Source organism: Phalacrocorax aristotelis, chromosome 1, assembly GCF_949628215.1.
Source record: "Phalacrocorax aristotelis chromosome 1, bGulAri2.1, whole genome shotgun sequence".
In the NCBI taxonomy this organism is placed as follows: Eukaryota; Metazoa; Chordata; class Aves; order Suliformes; family Phalacrocoracidae; genus Phalacrocorax; species Phalacrocorax aristotelis.
This window is the reverse complement of record NC_134276.1, coordinates 170,236,760-170,254,272: the sequence shown is the minus strand read 5'-3', so window position 1 is coordinate 170,254,272 and position 17,513 is coordinate 170,236,760. Positions and strand designations below refer to the sequence as shown.

Here is a 17,513-nt window from a genome sequence, read left to right as displayed (position 1 = left end):
AATACATCATGACTAGTGCTTCTGTAGAGTTCCTTGATAGTAAAAATAAAGTCTCTTCTAGGGGAAGGATGAAGCTGGAAGGTCAAGCAGATCAAGAGCACAGACTTCAAAACAGCAAAGATACACCAAATAACCTCACTGTAAACACAGAGAAGGGATCCCCAAAAGCAATGCCATTTTCAAATTTGCTACCAGAGAATCACTGCACATGATAGAGTCTTAGGTCCTGGCTGTTCTTTGACCTCCAGAAGCAGCATCATTTCCCTGACCATACCCCCTCAGAGCACTTGCACAACATATTTTACTCAAAAGGTATCATGTCCCCATTTTTATCCTACAAGTACATGGCTGAACCCCATTACCCATGGAAACCATGGGGAGAGGCACGCACGCAAGGTAGAGGACATAACTACCAGTAAAGGGAGGGCAAAGAATTGTGTGAATGTGCTTGAGAAGTAAAAGATTACAACAGTAGCTAGTACTTTACTGTTCATCACATGAAAAAGTTGAGGACGCTGTTAAGGGTTTGGCGTGTTACATCAGCTTTAAGTAAGTCCAGAAAGCTGCATAAACTATCTTGGCACTTCCCAAGAAAATCAATGGTGACAATGCCAGACTGAAAGTTTGCGATGCCTTTATTTGGCATGTTGCATCCCACTGTGCCACTGATTTATGTGGCAAAATGAAATATGACTGCCTCGTGGGACTGGTTTTTCATTGCTTACAGATGGTAAGTTAGAACATAAGCAGTAACGGAAAACAATTTTTGGCTTAACAGGACAGCTGTAATTATCATAGGAATATAAGCATATCCACAATAAAGGCTTGGCTCCCATGCAGAATGCATACTAAACAAGTGGTGTAGACACTCCTATGAACCCAGGACCCTCAAAGAGTCCAGCCATGAAGGCAGAAATCAGACTGTCAGCATTTTAAGTTTTACAAAAGGGAAAATCTAGTGTTTTCAAGGCTTTATTTTCAACTACTCAAGATAATTAGACAAGAGAAGTAACTATAAATAAATTGCATAAGTGAGGAGCAAACAAGACAATTTGTAATGTGTAGTTTGTACTGTCATCAGGCCTTCCTCATATTAGTACCAGAATAGCAAGGAATGCAGTAAGCACTCCAAATCCTCCTAGCCAGATGGCTGCTTAAGGGTTGCAACCTCACTTCGTAGGAGCAGTTGAACTATTTTCCAACAAACAGCTCCAAAAGAGACACACAGTAAAATAACACATCTACCTCCCATTAATACATATTATTTATCAGAAGTTGTTCTTCTGGATGGTATAGCAGAGGGCTGTACTACTAAGTGAGGACCAAAAACTAGTTCTCTGCTATAGTAGCTCCATATCTGCATTGGTCATTTGATGCAATGAGATGCTGCAGTGCCATTAGTTTCTGCTCAAATGGCAGCATGGCATGAAGTTGCTCTCTGAATGGCTAATTAATGTTCTTGAGTGTGGTTAGGGATACAGGTTACTAATTAGCATTTTATCTAGGAGATGCAATCCTGTGCATCCTTGTTAAAACTATTTTTCATTTTGTGTTCTTGAGGCATGAGAATTTGTGAGCTGAGCTTCTCAATACTACTGCAAGGCAGCGAAATACCTGTCTCGCCAATGGAGGATAAGTACAGAAATAAATGCTTGTGCAAGCTCACACAGGAATTTTAGCCAAGACAAATAAAAAAAAAAAAAAAAAGAAAAAAATCAGAAGAAAACATTTCCTTTAAGACAGCTCCTGAAATTAAGGGTCTTCATCCATCTGGTAATCTGAAAGTTTAAAAAGCAAGGGGATGGGAAAGAAGCCCTCTTAGAGTTATTTTAAAACACAATTATTTAACCACTCTCTGGGAATTTAGACAAGGAAGTTAAACATGTAATATATAATTAAGATGGAAAACTCTTTCAGCAATAGATATTAGCTATCAGTATTCAACTACAGCTGTTATGCATCTTCAGGCTCCAGAGTTTAAGCCTGTATACACGAGTAATTAAATCTCTAGCCTCTACAGAGGAAGGCTGAAACTGAAATGCCACTTAGAGCACAATATAAAGAGGGCAGAATTAAGGTGAGACAAACTTTACTTTCACTGATGACTTATGAACTGCTGCCAGAAGAACCTAGAGAGGAAAAAAACCCTTCAGATTTGAATGAAAGTTTCACCATTCAATGCTTAAGCTTTTTTTTTTTTTCCTTTTTATATTAGTTAATTAAATATTTCTTCTGACTTGTACACATTTTAGAAGCTTTGTTTCGCCACCTGAATCCTGATGTTGAGAAAGTTGTGTTATTCAGTAATAAAAAGGTCCAACAAAAAGCAGAGATTCAGAAGTTCCTTACAGGCTACAAAGAAAATGCATTTAGCACTCCATGTTCTAACTACATTCATATTTTTACATACCATTTGCTTTCCCATGAGCTTGTTTACCTTAAGTGTCATTTGCGCTGCAGTGCAACACGTCTGTTTTTGTTGATCTGGGTCCATGATTATACAGTTAATTCACTTATTCAACGTAAGTCACCCTAAGAGGCATATACTCGAAAATTTACAACAGTTTTCCCGTTTTATCTTAAATATCCCTCTGTACACAAATGGATGAAGGCACAGGATGTGCAGGCTCACAGCTTTCACATTAAAGTCTTTTGCTGAAACTGTTCCACCTGTTCTCAGCCCTCTAAGAAAAAAAAGTCTTGAGGACTCCACTTTGTGGAAGAGCTCTATAAAAGCCTGAACGATGATTTTAAGTACTAAGGAGAAAATGAGAAACGTTAGGTACGTGAATTAGGAAATGTTAATTTCATGCACTTTAGGAACACACACTCACACCCCACAGTAGTAGAAGCAGTAGTAGAGGAAAACACTACATGTGTAGGGGTAGAAATATTTGTTACATCATGGTGCTGGCTGGCGATGGAGGGTTGCCGCCTTAGAGCCCCCTGAATGGTACTTCCACTCTGGAAAGCATTCACTACATCCATCTGCAAGGAATCAGAGATTGTGACAGCTTGCTCAGCAAGAGAGAGAGAGAAAGAGAGAGAGAGAGAGAGAACAAGAGAAAGGACCATCCCATCTATAACACACAAAAAGTAAAGAAAAAAGGCACTTCTTTTATAGAGCAGATACACAGGCAAGAGTTGTATTTAGAGCTGAAGAAAACAGAGGACCCTGAAGGATTACACATCCATCCGTACCCCCTTTTGACAGTCTCAGTCACACCAGTTAGAACTGCCACCTTAGTCAAAGTACTGGAGATGGAGAGGAGAGATTTCCCTCATAACACCCACTGCATCCTACCTTTTCCAAGACCATACCTGAGTTTGTATCCTGTTTAGGCCCCTAAACCACAAGATCTGACCACGACGTAACTCTCTCTCAGCATGATCGATCTCCTCTACATCTTCTGCTAGTTCTTCTTCAGGAATCTCTTCCTTTTGTGTTCCATGACCAGCTTCTTTAAGGAATTTCAGACGGCTGGTTGGAATTGTTGAAATCAACTAACGGTGAGTAGAAAATATAAGTCAGGATTATTCTTTAAAAAAAAAAAAGTAATACCAGACTTAAGACTTAACATAATTCCCTGCATACAATTAGCAGAGTTGAAAAAAATGAAAAAACAAATTATGTAAATGGGATGACTGCATCAATGTAGAGCAATCACTCCAGCTCAATAGCTGCAAAGCTGTGGAATATCCTTACCACCGCAACTGAGGTGTGAAATTGAACTTGGACTACAAACCTAGAAAACAAAACATCCTTGCTAGGGACAGAGAATTCTACCTTATCATTACTTGACTATGCCAGGAAGGAGCAGTACTGAAGCTACAAGAGCCATTAATTCTGTAGATTGTGCTTGTATCTAGAGCTTTCAGAGCTCCATCAGTTTGATGAGCATGATGTGTTACTTCAAGTGAGAACTACATCATTTAATTAAAGTAGCCACCGTTAATTCAGAAACACAGAGCAGACATGCATTCTTTTGTGACCTGGAAGGTATCAATCCATTTACAAGGTGAGTGATGTTTCCAAAATCCTTATCTCAAGCTATTACTTTTCTACTCGGTGTACACTAGTTCTTCTATCTTGACTAAACAAAAGCTACATATGGCTGTTCCAGCTTTCCTTTTCATCCCCACCTTTAGGGCTATTCTGATGAACTATGTAGTTAAGGGAAGTCATCTTTTGATACGTCCCATCTAGCAGATCCGGATCAGTTCCAAGACTGCTTTCCTTGATCATCACAAACCTAGAAGACCATTTCAGCAGCTGCAGAGGAAAAAGACTGCTCCAAAAGCAAGATAAACAGTCCTTTATGCTGAAATTGCTACTATGAATGCTCACAGATCACACTTCAGTTTCTACTATGCTCAGAAAGTCAAAAGTTCTTTGACTTTAATGAGATGCTAGAGCAGCATGAACCGCAGCAGGGTATCTTTGCCCTTGCAAGACACTTTGGGTCAAAGGTATTTCAAGGCATCTCAGTTCTCTTCTAGGCTACTTTTAAACCTCAGAGTGTCTCTATTTGATTTTTTTTTAAATAATTAATTTTCCAGAGAACCTTATTAAAAAGCTTATATCCTCCTTTAGAATATGTGTCTATGTAAGTGTTTACAACTAAAATTCACCCTACCAATTTTATACTGAAACCTGAAGTGTTCTTTACAAAATGGAAGGAAAGAAACTGTAATGGAAAACTCTTCTTGTGGTATGAAAAGTTTAGACAAGTATGTCATTAAATAATGGAAAACTCCGTAGCTCTAAAGTTTCATTTAAATAGGCTTGCTGCTTAAAAGCACTGTTGGGCGTGCAATAGTAATGAAACCTGGGGAGGGAGGGGGTAGGGGTGGTGATAAAAGTGCAATAGCTTAATAGGTGGAAAAACTTTCCAATTATTTCACAATCATGCAAATGAAGACTAAAGAGAAAGTTGGTTTGAGTTTTTCTGCATTTCTTGCTACTCCAGGAAGTTTTTAAATCAAGAAAATACTAGCAAGTGTAACAATTCTGATTTTTCAAGAAAACCATTCAATACTTAAATAAATTTCAAGAAACATGTTCATTGCATCTGTATTCTTGCGGAACTTCTTCTAGTACTTATAGGGCTAAAGATACTATTTCATATTTAAAGGTAGCTATAGCTGCTTCTAGTAAGAAGTTACTAAACTTAAGCCAGCCATAGCATCTAGTTATGAAAGGTAACTGATTGACCAAGTCAGAGTCAGGAATATCCAACAACTAAGGACTTTCTAGCTATTGTACTTGCCAATTTTAATCAGTATTTACTGTTCATTCCCATATAAAGTATTCTAATGCAAGTAGATACTTGGCAACTTTGAAAAAGCTAGTTTACCTGGCCCCAGAGTAGTGTTCCCATGCCCAGGAAAATGGACCACAGCCATTGTTCAATTGAGAGTTCTGAGCAACTGAATGGCTTCCCACCAAACTGCACAATAATTATCTGTAAAGAGCAACATCATTAAACAACATGTATCAGTGACCTGTTACTAGAAAATTCCTTAATGCTTCCAGTTCACTACAAACAACTCTGCATTAGAACTTAGGACTTCCCATCTTATTAAACATACACTTCCACTGCCTCAGCAGTTTGGGCGAGTTCCCAAACCTAAGCCATCTTCTTCTGCTTTTCAGTACTCCAGGAACTACCCATTTAGTATTCAGATGTCACACGTGCAAAAACCTGTTGGCTGTTTCACTTTGCTTGCAGTTCTTTCCCTTCATTTCACAATTACAGCGTGCGTTCGAGGCTACAAATATACAGTGATTATTTATCATACGAACACCCATCTCAGAACCAAGTTGATTAATAAACCTCTACTAATACAAGGCATAGATCCACAAGACATGAAACATCTCAGAAATAAATTAACAGGATATTTACAATGTATCCCATCAGTGTTAAACATCGGACTTTAAATCATCACAGTGTGACACCCAAGTAGTAAGTCCTGGGGGGAGGGGACAGATCTCCAGAGCTAAATTAACTGAGCTCCTACTGACATACCCATTACAGCAAGCTGTAGAGGCCCTAATGAGCAGGGTATCCCTCTGCATAGGGATTATATACATGAAAGTCTGCCCTGAAGAATCAACAATTCAAGTAGCAGGGCAGGCATGAGAGGGCAACAGTATTGACCGTTAAGTAGGACACCTGACAGCTGAAAAGCCCAAGAGTATCTTCTTATATTAACACAGAATAGAACACTGAGGTGACAGCTCAGGAGTTGTTTGGGAAGGCGTTCAGTCGCCAAGTTTTTAAAGGGAAAGTTGCAGTCAGAAGTAATTTCTACACATTTGGCTTTGTTGCATGAGAACAGTCAGTCTGCTGCATATGCAACCCTAAAAATAAGAGTAGCTTCTGAAGAAGTGTCATGTGAAAAACCCTAAACCTGGGAGAATAAGTGAACTAACTTCACATGAAGCAGAAGTACTTAAAAGTTAAGGTAAGTTAAGGTAAGAGGTAATTAAAAGTTAAGGCCATTTAGAAGGTGAATCTATCTTGTAAACTATTTTCTTTAGATTCAGTTTTGACTTGGTGTTTCTCAACACCAGTCTGTTAACTCCATCAGTTTCAGATAATTTAATTTCATTTGTTAGCATATACTGAGTTAACTAACTAGCTTTTACAAATCTGCCCAGATGCACCAACAGAAGGTCCCTAGACATCAGTGTTTTTCACCTAAACCAGCAGCATCTGTAAAGACAACTGTAAAATATGTACCAATAAAGATAACTAATTTCTGCATCAGGAAGGTAAAAACTGATACATAATTTTCTAAAGCTTACTCATGTCCTAATCTCATTACGAAGGTATGAGATGTTTTAACTTCTCTATAATTGTTTAAATGAGCTCTCATTCAGATGCACAGGCAAATACTACAAGGAAGAGTTCTGACTGGGGGGAACATACAGCTTCTTCACATTTTGTCAGGAGACTAGAACACTGAGATCAAACTGAAGGACTAGAAAATTCAAAAGGTACAAGTACTCCTACATTCCAGTTTTACCAATTTCAAAAAGGTCTTAGCTGAAAACCCTGTCAAGCAGCACTTCCAAGTGATTTATAGTGTGTTTGACACTGAAGGTTTTTCACGTTGCAGAAATGAAATGCCTGGCACTAGCTGATTAGCATTTCCAAGGTAAGCAAGTACATCAGTGTACCAAGTGCGTTTTCCCCCCACCCTCCAAGAATTTACTTACCTGCACAACAAATGTCCCCAGAACAATAGAACAGAAGATAGCGTTGTTAAAGATTCCTTCAAAAACGTTTCTTTCACCATGAATTTTTCGGGCATTAATTTCATTAAAAAGCTGCATCATCACAAATGTATTAAATACAATAGTATAATGCTCTGAAGGAGGAGCATGCAGAGGTGCATTTCTTCCACTATCGATATCAAAAATTTTCTCACCTGTGTATAAAAGGCATTTATCAGCAGCTTAATTGGTGTCTTTACACACACTCTACAACAAAAAACTAGTTTTAAGATCATGTCTATGTACAACTTTTAGAATAACTTTGAAAAGCCTTGGTATTCTTACCAGCAAACAGGAGCGTGAAGACCACTACAAGTTGGTAGAATGCATGACCCAAAATGTTCTTCATCATTGTACGAGAAATCAAAGGTTTGTTTCTACCATAAGGCTTTCGCAACAGAAGAGCTTCAGTGGGTGGTTCTGTTGCCAGGGCAAGAGAAGCTAATGTGTCCATTATGAGATTTACCCACAGCATCTGCACAGCTTTAAGCGGAGAATCCTGTAAGATAGATAAATCAACCCTTAGATAAATATAAGTGAAGAAATTGCAGCTATTAAAGGCATTTATTATACAACATGGGCATGTTCAGAAAAGCAATATGTTCTTCCGACTAGTATTTAACTGAAAGCTTGAATTCACGAGTTAATCTGTCAAGACATTTTCAACTTTTATTAGCTGAAACAATCCACCACCATTACGTACTTGTGTTATGCATGCTCCTGTAAAAGCAACAATTACTGCTACTACATTGACAGTAAGTTGGAACTGAAGAAATTTGGAGATGCTGTCATACACATTTCGTCCCCACATAACTGCTTTAACAATACTTGTGAAGTTGTCGTCTGTAAGGATAATATCAGAAGCTTCTTTAGCTACGTCTGTTCCAGCAATGCCCTGGTAGAAAAAGAAAAACTCGATGAAATATAACAGGATGCACCAACTTACATAATAGAAGCTATTACTATATCGTTGGTCAGCATTCACTTTACTCCACGTTTGAAGTACTATTTTAATGTAAGCACCTGCAGTTCTACTGAATCAGTTCTTCTTGCAAGTTCTACTCAAACATGGGAAAGTGTAAACAAAAAAAGGCAATGTCTTTAAAATAAAGACCTTAATAAAAGTCCTCAAGTTAACAATAAAGACACTGTGTAAGTTCTCCCAAAGAAAGGTTACTAAACCCTGTTCAAGCTAAAGGCCACCAGATGGTGCAGTCCTGCAGTTCAGTTTATGCCCTAACAAGTTTGCTATATGATTCCAGCAGTAGCGCAATGCATGTGTTCATAACGCAGCAGGATGATACACATTGCATATTCTACTGTTTCATGCTAATGCTCTTCTACAAAAGGTTTTTGGCAATTTGACATTCTTAAGTTTTAAGCACCTGTAGTCTCCTACAGTATCAAACAGTTAAGCTGAGTTCTGTGAAATACCTGCTTCAAGGATGTTTATTTTGCTTTTGGCATTTCAGAAACACTAACGCAATAGCAAATTTAATGATTGTTATTCTTGACACGTCATTTTACCATGGAAATGAGTCACTTGCACAGCTTTGTGCACGTTTAAATATCATATAGTAGATGGTATATTTTAAGTGCTATTTAGATAAGTAGTTAAAGAAATTAGTTTCTTACACAGATGAACATAGACAGCAACTGCTGGAAACATTTAAGTTCTGGAAAATGAAAATAAATCTGTCCCTGACAGTGCCAGCTACAGCAGCTATACAACAGCACAAACCAGATACTTGTTAAATCAAGACTGTTACAATCCAGCAAACATTTCATGTGTAGCTATCAAATTTGTAAGTCATGCTTTTGAAAAATGCTCCTTGAGAATGACATGAAAGCTCTTCCTCTTCTCAGTTTTTCCTTCAAGATTAGCTTGTGGAGTAGGAGGAGTGGAGACTTTTTTTTCCCTTGAATGCTTAATAAAGATTTTTTTAAAGACTAAAGTGACCTACTAGCACCAAACTGTACCTTTTCAGCTTAAGACTGAGGAGAAATCTTGAGGCAAGATGAAGCTTGAGGAATCTCTCTTACAGTGTTTTGAAAGAGACAGAAGAAAGCTGAAGCCTACGTACTTAAGGCATGAGTCTGTCTAATATTAGCACTTAAAGCCAAGACTTGGTTTGGCTACAATTTGAAAGGGTAGTTGAGAATTTGAATTGAGAAAGCCAAGTAATCTAAGGAACCATCCAAACAAACGCAGATCCTAGACTATCATAAAATGCTGTTACTTCAGTTGCACCAGAGATGTCTCTTAGTATAGCCTCCAAAGGCTTTTTAAACATCAACTGGCCATCTCTCTCATTCTAGTCTCTCTGTTCCTATGCATCATTTAATAGAAAAGAGATTAATAAGCTCACTCCATATTGCATATATAAGCTTTACTCAAAGTCAACATAGTGTGCTATTTACCACCTAAAGTCATTTTGCCTTATGTTGAACAGATATCATTTCAGAAATCTTCAGTATAAGTAATTCTACTACATTTTGCAACAACTCTTTATATACAAAGATTTTGATTTGTAAGTGACTGGGGATCTGCGTTTAAGTTTCATTCAATGGCAAATGCCACAAGGACATTTGCCATCAAATAAAAACATGGTTAAGTTAGAAGACTGAGGGAGAAGGAAAAATTATTTAGTATTAAGTGTGAGAGATGTTGACTCCGTTAACTTAGTTGTATATTAGGCTCATGAAACAAGGAAGGTTGTTTAATCTTTTAAGTGAATTGCTAAATTGTTTCATCAAAATAGGTCTCTAAAATAGTGACAATTAAAAAAAAGTCATACCATAGCAAAGCCAACATCTGCCTTCTTCAGGGCTGGACCATCATTGGTACCATCACCAGTTACTGCTACAACTTGCCTCTGGTCAAAGACAGTGCTGTCAATTATACCTAAAATAAAATGATACCTTGGTGTTACAGTTCAAAATTGACAACACATCACAGATTAAACCTGAAAGAAACCCAGTTTTCATCTTCCTCGGAGTAATTTAAAAATAATAACAGATAGTTCTAGGCATCTCCTTTTTTCAAGCAGAAAAAAAAATAATTTAAAAAACCCCCATCAATTGGCAAATGAAGACAACCTCATAGGCATTTCTCACTGCTCTGTTCTAGATTTTTATCCTGGGGGGTGGGTGGTGGGAATCCAGCTTTACTTAGAAACTCAGATAGTTTTTACTTACCTTTTACTAGAGTGTGTTTGTCAGTGGGAGAAGATCTTGCAAGAACACGAAGCTTTGGCCAAATTTTATCTATTCGTTCTTGCTCTATCTGCAAAAAGAGCATTGATTATATTTTACAGTTATGAGACTTAGAATATCTCCTGGTCTACTTTACATGGTCAGTATGCTTACTTCTCCTTTTTCATTGCGTATTCTCCTGTTAAAGTCTTTGCCCTCCAAACACAGGAAGTCTTCACCAGGATTCAGAATACCGCATTTTAATGCAATAGCACGAGCAGTGTTAATATTATCGCCAGTGACCATACGTACAGTTATGCCTGCACGCTGACACTTTTTTATTGCATCGGGTACCTGTAAGCAAAAAAAAAAACCACAACAAAAAAAGATCTCAGAGACTGTGCATTAGCTGAATAAATCTAAACATGTGAGTGAAAGGAATGTTTTTGGCTCAATCCAGGATAACTCTTATTTTAAAATCAAAACTGTTGTTATGGAACATTTTGAAAAAAAAAAATTAAGTAGCTTACCACAATTCTTTTCCTGAAAAACACAGGCAATTCTGGCAAAGGGGCTTTGTTGTTGTGTCATGTCCCCTCCTCCCTCCCTTCATTTGTCAAATACTGCAGTATTCAAATACCACAAAAAATCCTCATGACATCTTAGGCTTTAGTATTCAAAGGTACCGAGTACTGGCTTTTAATTTATGATTATGTGAAATAAACTATAGCTCACACTCCACTACTTCAGCCATGACTTTTAGTGTGAAGTGATGATAGGGCAGATCAGGCTGGAGCTCCACTTACATGTGGCATAAAAGCTTTCACCATTGAAAAATACTGCCCTCCTTAGATCTCAACCACAAGCCAGATTCCTTTCCTCAGTACTCAGGTGACAAACACTCCTCTCCATCATTCCCCAGGAAAAGCCGGCAACAAACACAATGGCTAATATTATCCTACACAATAGTTCCTAATATTCCAACTGGTAAAAAAAAAAAGACAAGTTGTTCCATCTACTGAGACCCTGCACAGTAAGCGCCTTAAGTCATTAGTTTGTACAGAGCTTCAGTAACACAGCATAAGCGACATTAAGAAGTTTTAATCTGCTTTTACAGCTCCATTAACTTTCCCCCCAAGAAATTAGATTTTAATTTATCAACTTTCTGAAGGCATACAATACCAATTCAGTTCCTTATAACTCGCTGCGTGATGAACAACAACATGAGTCAATATCTGTTGTAACAGAATCGCTGCAGTTTAGTCAGCGACCCTACCTCAGGTCTCACAGGATCTTCAATCCCAACAACAGCAATGCATGTCAGACCAGTAACAATATCATTTTCATTGTCCCATTCTGGCTCAGGCTCCCCTGCTGGGAAGTCTCTGAAGGCCAGGCAGATGGTTCTGAGCCCTTCGGAAGCCATTGGCTCGATTACGGTTTTCACGATATCATCGCGGTCCCTAGGTCTAAACACCTTTGGTTCTCCATTAGCACTCAGTATTTTGAAGCACCTGAAAAGGAAGGTTTAAGGAGTTATCAGATTTTAACCAGAACTTCAGCCCATTCAGTGGATTGTTATTCAACTCCAGTAAGTTTCCACAAGTTTTGTTTTCACCAGACTCACACACAAAAAAAAAGGCAGTAGCAGGATCTCTAAGGTAAACTCCTCCGTGTGCACTTAATCTCTTCCCAACTGCAAAACATACTAGGTGTAGAAAGTTAATGGAGCCGCTCATCCTAGGATGAAAATACTGGCCAGTGAATTTAGGACACAAACAGTTACCTCCCAGAAGTATCCATTTCTCCATTGCACATAAACAGACCAGTGTCTGCGCTGGTTGAGTCAGGCAATCCAGTTTCAAGTGCAACAAAATAACCCCACCTTGTTAACTGTTATACAAGCCTCAGAAGTACAATATGTTTCAGAACATGCATGTGGTGCTTAAACAGCTGTAAGCAGTCAACTTACAGCACTAAAAGCAAACTCTGGTACCATGGTGAACCAATGCTATCTTTAATAGTAAGGTTTCCCCCCACCTCTCCCTCCTGCCCCCCAGTCTAAGTGCAGAGAATTTGGAGAGCATCTGGCACAGAGTTCTTAATATGAAGTATTAAAGGAAAAACAAATACTTAAATCTGATTCCAATATTTGTAAAAGAGACGTAGATTCAATGCTGTGTACTCTAATATTTCAACACATGCACTTTTAGTTATGTTTATTCATGCCAAAGATGCCAATGTTTCATAGACAGCGCACATACTTTACCAACATTGATGCCATGAATATAACACTACCAAATATTTTGAAACATTACATTTAGTCTTGTTCATCTGCGTGCTTAGCAAAGTTTTGCCATAAGGGAATGCCATAAGCATTTGTTTTACAAATTAATACTAACGTGGCACTGAGAAAAAGAATTTATGACTTTTAAAAAAATATTAAGTTCAGACCTGGCAGATCTGCTAAAATTACTATTGTTATATTCAAGCATTTAGACCAAGGGTTTAGGGAATTCCCAGGTGCAATACATATTTTTAAAAGTTTCCAATTCAGCTAGGAAATAAAAACAAAGCAGTCCCTTAAAGCGTCATAATATTAATCAAAAATGATATTTTAAGTCTATCTGAATTTCCTGATTTTGGTTATCTGTTCAAATGTCAGCAGCCACTAGGGATATCTTGTGTAACCTGCAGCCGTTGGACTTGTAATAAATTCAAAACATTCCAAGATGACTAAATGGAAGCCAGTAAGCTTTATGTAGAGATTTCCTTGAAACTCCCTTCAAATATTTGACTTGATGGTAAGGAAAGAAGAATAAAACTGTTCTGCTTTTTTAAAGAAAAAGTTTGCTGCATTTCTTCTACACTTATTAGCAACTTGTATGTGTCTTAAATATTCATGTTTAAGCTTTTAGTACTCAAGAATAGTCATACATGTGAAAATAAAGAATGAGCAGCACAACTGACAAACCAGGCTACAAGATCCGACATTAATTTCTGTTATGGTACCTATGCATTGCCAAAGTGGTTTATGATGCTAAGGCTTTTTCCTAGTCCGTGCATACTCTGAAATAGTTTTAGAGTAACAACAATTCCAATAGTATCCAAATAAGTGTAGGTTATCTTGTTCTTTGCGAAATGTCGTTATTATTTATTTTCTTATCTCAGTTATGAAGCCAAGTGGACCACGTGAGTCTGGTTTAAATGAGTTTTAGCAACTTCTCCAGTTCAGTTGCTCAATGAGATAAGGTACAAAACACTTCTGAAGGGAGAAGTAATGCAAATATAGGCATATTTATTCACTGATGAGACTTGGCTTAAAATCTAGCTATGAAAAAATTCACATCTAAATCCAAGTCCCAGGTCAAAATGGACAAGATTCCTTTAAAGATTGACCTTCTATTGTCAGCATTTAGTTGAGGAGAAGGAAGATTTCATCTTTGTTTTCTTTAGTGCATTAGTACTTTCCCAGATAACAATTTGGGGGGCTAGTAGCAAGCAAAAAGGTAGATCAAACTGATGAACATAACCTGTGTGCTACTCAGATTAGAAATAGTCTGACGTTAGAACCAAAACCAGACTGGCTACAACTGCTGTTCCTAGACAACATGATATATACATGTTTGACTTCTCTCCTCACCTAGTTAGGAGTTACCACAGCCGCCTTCACACCTAAAGGTTTGTCCCAGTAGTGACTAATTTCTCACTAATACTCTAATCTCATTCTAATAAATCCTCTGTAGATGGGCAGATGCATAAGGAAGCAATTTGCTTTGTCACATTAAAAAACCTTGAGTTTCTCCATTGGCCAAGTTCAACCTCCTGTTAAAATTATCAACTTGAATGCCGACTTGCAGTCTTTTGAAACTGAAAGAAATCTTAAAAGTAATCACTTTTAAAAGGCACAAATCTTCCCTGGAATTTAGGCATATCAGCTGTTGGAACTTTAATGGAAGATGGGTGAGCATTTTGACCAAGGACGCCTAAAACTATAATAGTTTAACCAGACAATAGATCAATTCATAGAGACTTTCCTGTATCAGATTAGAGATCACAGGTTAAAATGAATCATGACACCTTCAAGAGTTGTCTGGACAGGGTGCTGGGCCATCTTGTCTAGACTCTGCTCTTCCTAGAAAGGCTGGGCTAGATGATCCCTGAGGGCCCTTCCAACCTGGGATTCTGTGACGACGAGCTCTTTTTTTTGGGGGGGTGGGGGTTGTGTGTGAGAATTGAAGTAACAGAAACACTACTTGCCCATCGTACTGTAGAAAGCCAAACAATTGAGGGAGACAAGCTGGGAAGCTGGCTGCAGTCACAAGGGTATAGGATTGCTGCACTTGTTTGTGAATAGGGCGACAGAAATATTTCTCAAGCTATGGCACAATGATGTTTAGCACATCAGTCCCCCCACCTATCACAGCATTTAGCCAAATTTAAGTGCTGAAATACAACAATAGTCATTCTTACTTTTTAAGAACTATCTCAGAGGCACCTTTACTGAATATCCGGAAACTGCCATCAGAGTTTTTTAACACAGTACTCATAGATTTTCTAACAGAGTTGAAGGTGTACACTTTGTACAAATCCTCTTCTGGTATCTCATTTCTTACGTCCTGATAATCACGTTTTAGATCCAAGAGCAATCCCAGCAAGGCACATTCAGTTTTATTTCCAACATGACGTGGTAGGCCACCTTCTTTTTCAGGAGGCTGCAAGAACAAGAACCTTTGCTGATTAGGATGTTAACTTATGAATCACTGAAGTACAGCATTTAGAAAACAAGAAAGCTAAGACCAAGCTTAGCTCTGGGGTGGGGAATTTTCACTTTTGCAATGATTACTCTATAAATTCCTATGAGTCATGAGCCAAAGTCATACTGCTGGCTTTTGTAAGTTACTTCTGTACCTGTTTAGGAACTTTCAGTCCCTTTCTCAGACTCAAAAATTGCCCATTAAGTTTGTATCAAATCCCAACATGACCCTTCTAAAAGGCATTTTCTATTGCTTGAAATACCTATCTGATCCATTAAGTGTAGCCCCTAAATAATTATTTTGCATTTTAAGAGTACAGCTAAGTTTACTTAAACTGATTTAAGCAAGCTAAATGGCATTATTTCTGATAAATTAAAGTATCCTCTCCTGTAATAACTCTTCCTCAATGACTTAGGTTATGATCACATCACCTGTTAGCCTCCTACTGAATAAACTAAGTCTTTAAGCTTCTTAAGCCTCACTACAAGTTCCGTTTCCAGGCCATGCCCTATTTAACTGGAAAGGGTTCAGAAACAAGTTTCCAACCCTTTAATACCAGAACAAGTTTCTTATCTCAGCAATATGGAACATGCATATACTAGTGCTATAAGTAAAGGAGTATTTCTGCACTGATATAGCTATGACATTGCAGTGTAGTTTGTAACAAAAAAGGCAGAAGCACCTACTCAGCCTAACATGTCTCAAACAGCTAGAGCTGAACTATATTAATCATAAGTCAGTAATCCATTTTCATCATTCAGCTCTGCAAGATCTTGGATTTGGCTGTACTGAATACTCACATTTTCAAAATGTTCACTTTACTGTGCAGTTTAAGATGTACTGGAGAGCCCAGGAGTGGACAAGATAGATGGATAGCCAGCCAGGGGCCACCAAAGCTGATAGAGGGACTGGAGCACCTGACATATGAGGAGAGGCTGAGAGAGCTGGGACTGTTCAGGCTGGAGAAGAGAAGGCTCTGGGGAAGAAACTTATCAGTGTGTATTAAATGACTGAATGGGGCAGGTGGGTAGAGCAACAATAAAGACTGCCAAGCCAGACTTCTTAGTGGTACCCAGCGAGAGGACAACAGGCAACAGGTACAAACTGAAACTCTGAAATTCCATTTGAACATAAGGAAGCACGTTTTACTCTAAGGGTGATCAAATACTTGACCAGGTTGCCCAGAGGTTGCAGAGTCTCCATCCTTTGAGATCCTTAAAACCTGACTGGACATAGCCCTGAGCAATGAGCTCTGGCTGACCCTGCTCTGAACAGGGCACCTGAGTTCCTCTGGTCCCAGACGTCCCTTTTAGCCCTCTGTGATTCTGTAAAACAGACTAACTCTGACTGCATTGGATATAATTTGATTAAAATTGTACTAGTAAGGGACCTGCTCAGTTGACAGGCAGCTACTTTTTTTTCTTTCCATAAAAAGATCTTTTAGAAAATAGACTGTGAAACTCCTCACATGCTATTACTCATTAGTGGTATTTCAGTCTTGTTTCAGAGAAATCGGTGCTGGTGGTCTTGATGTGCTGCCTCAAGTACTGCTATTGAGGAAATTCTTGCAGAGATACCACCTTTGTTGGCTGAAATGTAGCTTTTGGAATGGGGTTTTACTACTATTCCTGCACAAAGCATTCATAGTAGAGGCTTATACTAAATTAAAGTGCAATTTTTATTTTTATTTTTTTTTAAAGCTAAATCCTAATGATTATTTTTGCTGCCTTAAAGAATATAAGTTACATAACATGTTGGAATAAACACTGCAAGGAAGCTATGTTTGGAGTCGCAGAAAATGATGCATGCAAAAGTGCAGAGTAGTCCAGCATTTATGATGTGGAAAAGTTCATTATTCTTTTTATTTTAAAATATTTTGGAAGTCTCAAAGTGTGGGCAAAGATGTTACAATTCTAAAGTCTACAAATTCATATAACAGTATCTGGAATAAAAAATTCATCAAAATCCTCGACTGTACTTGCATTTTCTCACTACATTCTAGCTAATGTTATGCTACTTTTACATGTTTACTTTGAAATAGCACTCAAACTGAGCGAAGATGCCTTCAAGTGAGGTAAACAGCCCACTTAGAAAAACAAATTTAGATACAACTGCAAACTTAAAGCAAGTTATCTTCCTGAGATTTTATCTGAGTTATGAATTGTAATTGAAATAAGCTATTTTTGAAGTTTAGTCTCAAATGAACAGTTGAGTAATTTACAGCAGGTCCAAAACACTGCATTTTGCCACACACTAACACTTAACTGCCTACCATGTGA

General features: G+C 38.0%; 1 protein-coding gene across 8 annotated transcripts in view; it reads right to left on the bottom strand.

Moving 5' to 3' along the window:
• ATP2B1 (ATPase plasma membrane Ca2+ transporting 1) overlaps positions 1-17,513 on the bottom strand; it is a 63,742-nt gene that overhangs the window by 2,800 nt on the left and 43,429 nt on the right. For 7 of the 8 annotated variants that reach the window (XM_075080672.1, XM_075080675.1, XM_075080670.1 and 4 more), the window contains exons 11-20: positions 14,951-15,192; positions 11,754-11,991; positions 10,652-10,831; positions 10,481-10,568; positions 10,081-10,187; positions 7,986-8,177; positions 7,568-7,781; positions 7,226-7,437; positions 5,358-5,465; positions 3,322-3,504 (exon numbers count right to left, since the gene is read on the bottom strand). In XM_075080672.1, the coding sequence (XP_074936773.1) occupies positions 3,322-3,504; positions 5,358-5,465; positions 7,226-7,437; positions 7,568-7,781; positions 7,986-8,177; positions 10,081-10,187; positions 10,481-10,568; positions 10,652-10,831; positions 11,754-11,991; positions 14,951-15,192 (1,764 nt within the window). Of the gene's footprint in view, positions 1-2,874; positions 2,989-3,321; positions 3,505-5,357; positions 5,466-7,225; positions 7,438-7,567; positions 7,782-7,985; positions 8,178-10,080; positions 10,188-10,480; positions 10,569-10,651; positions 10,832-11,753; positions 11,992-14,950; positions 15,193-17,513 lie in introns of all 8 variants that reach the window. The other variant, XM_075080678.1, reaches the window with a different exon arrangement.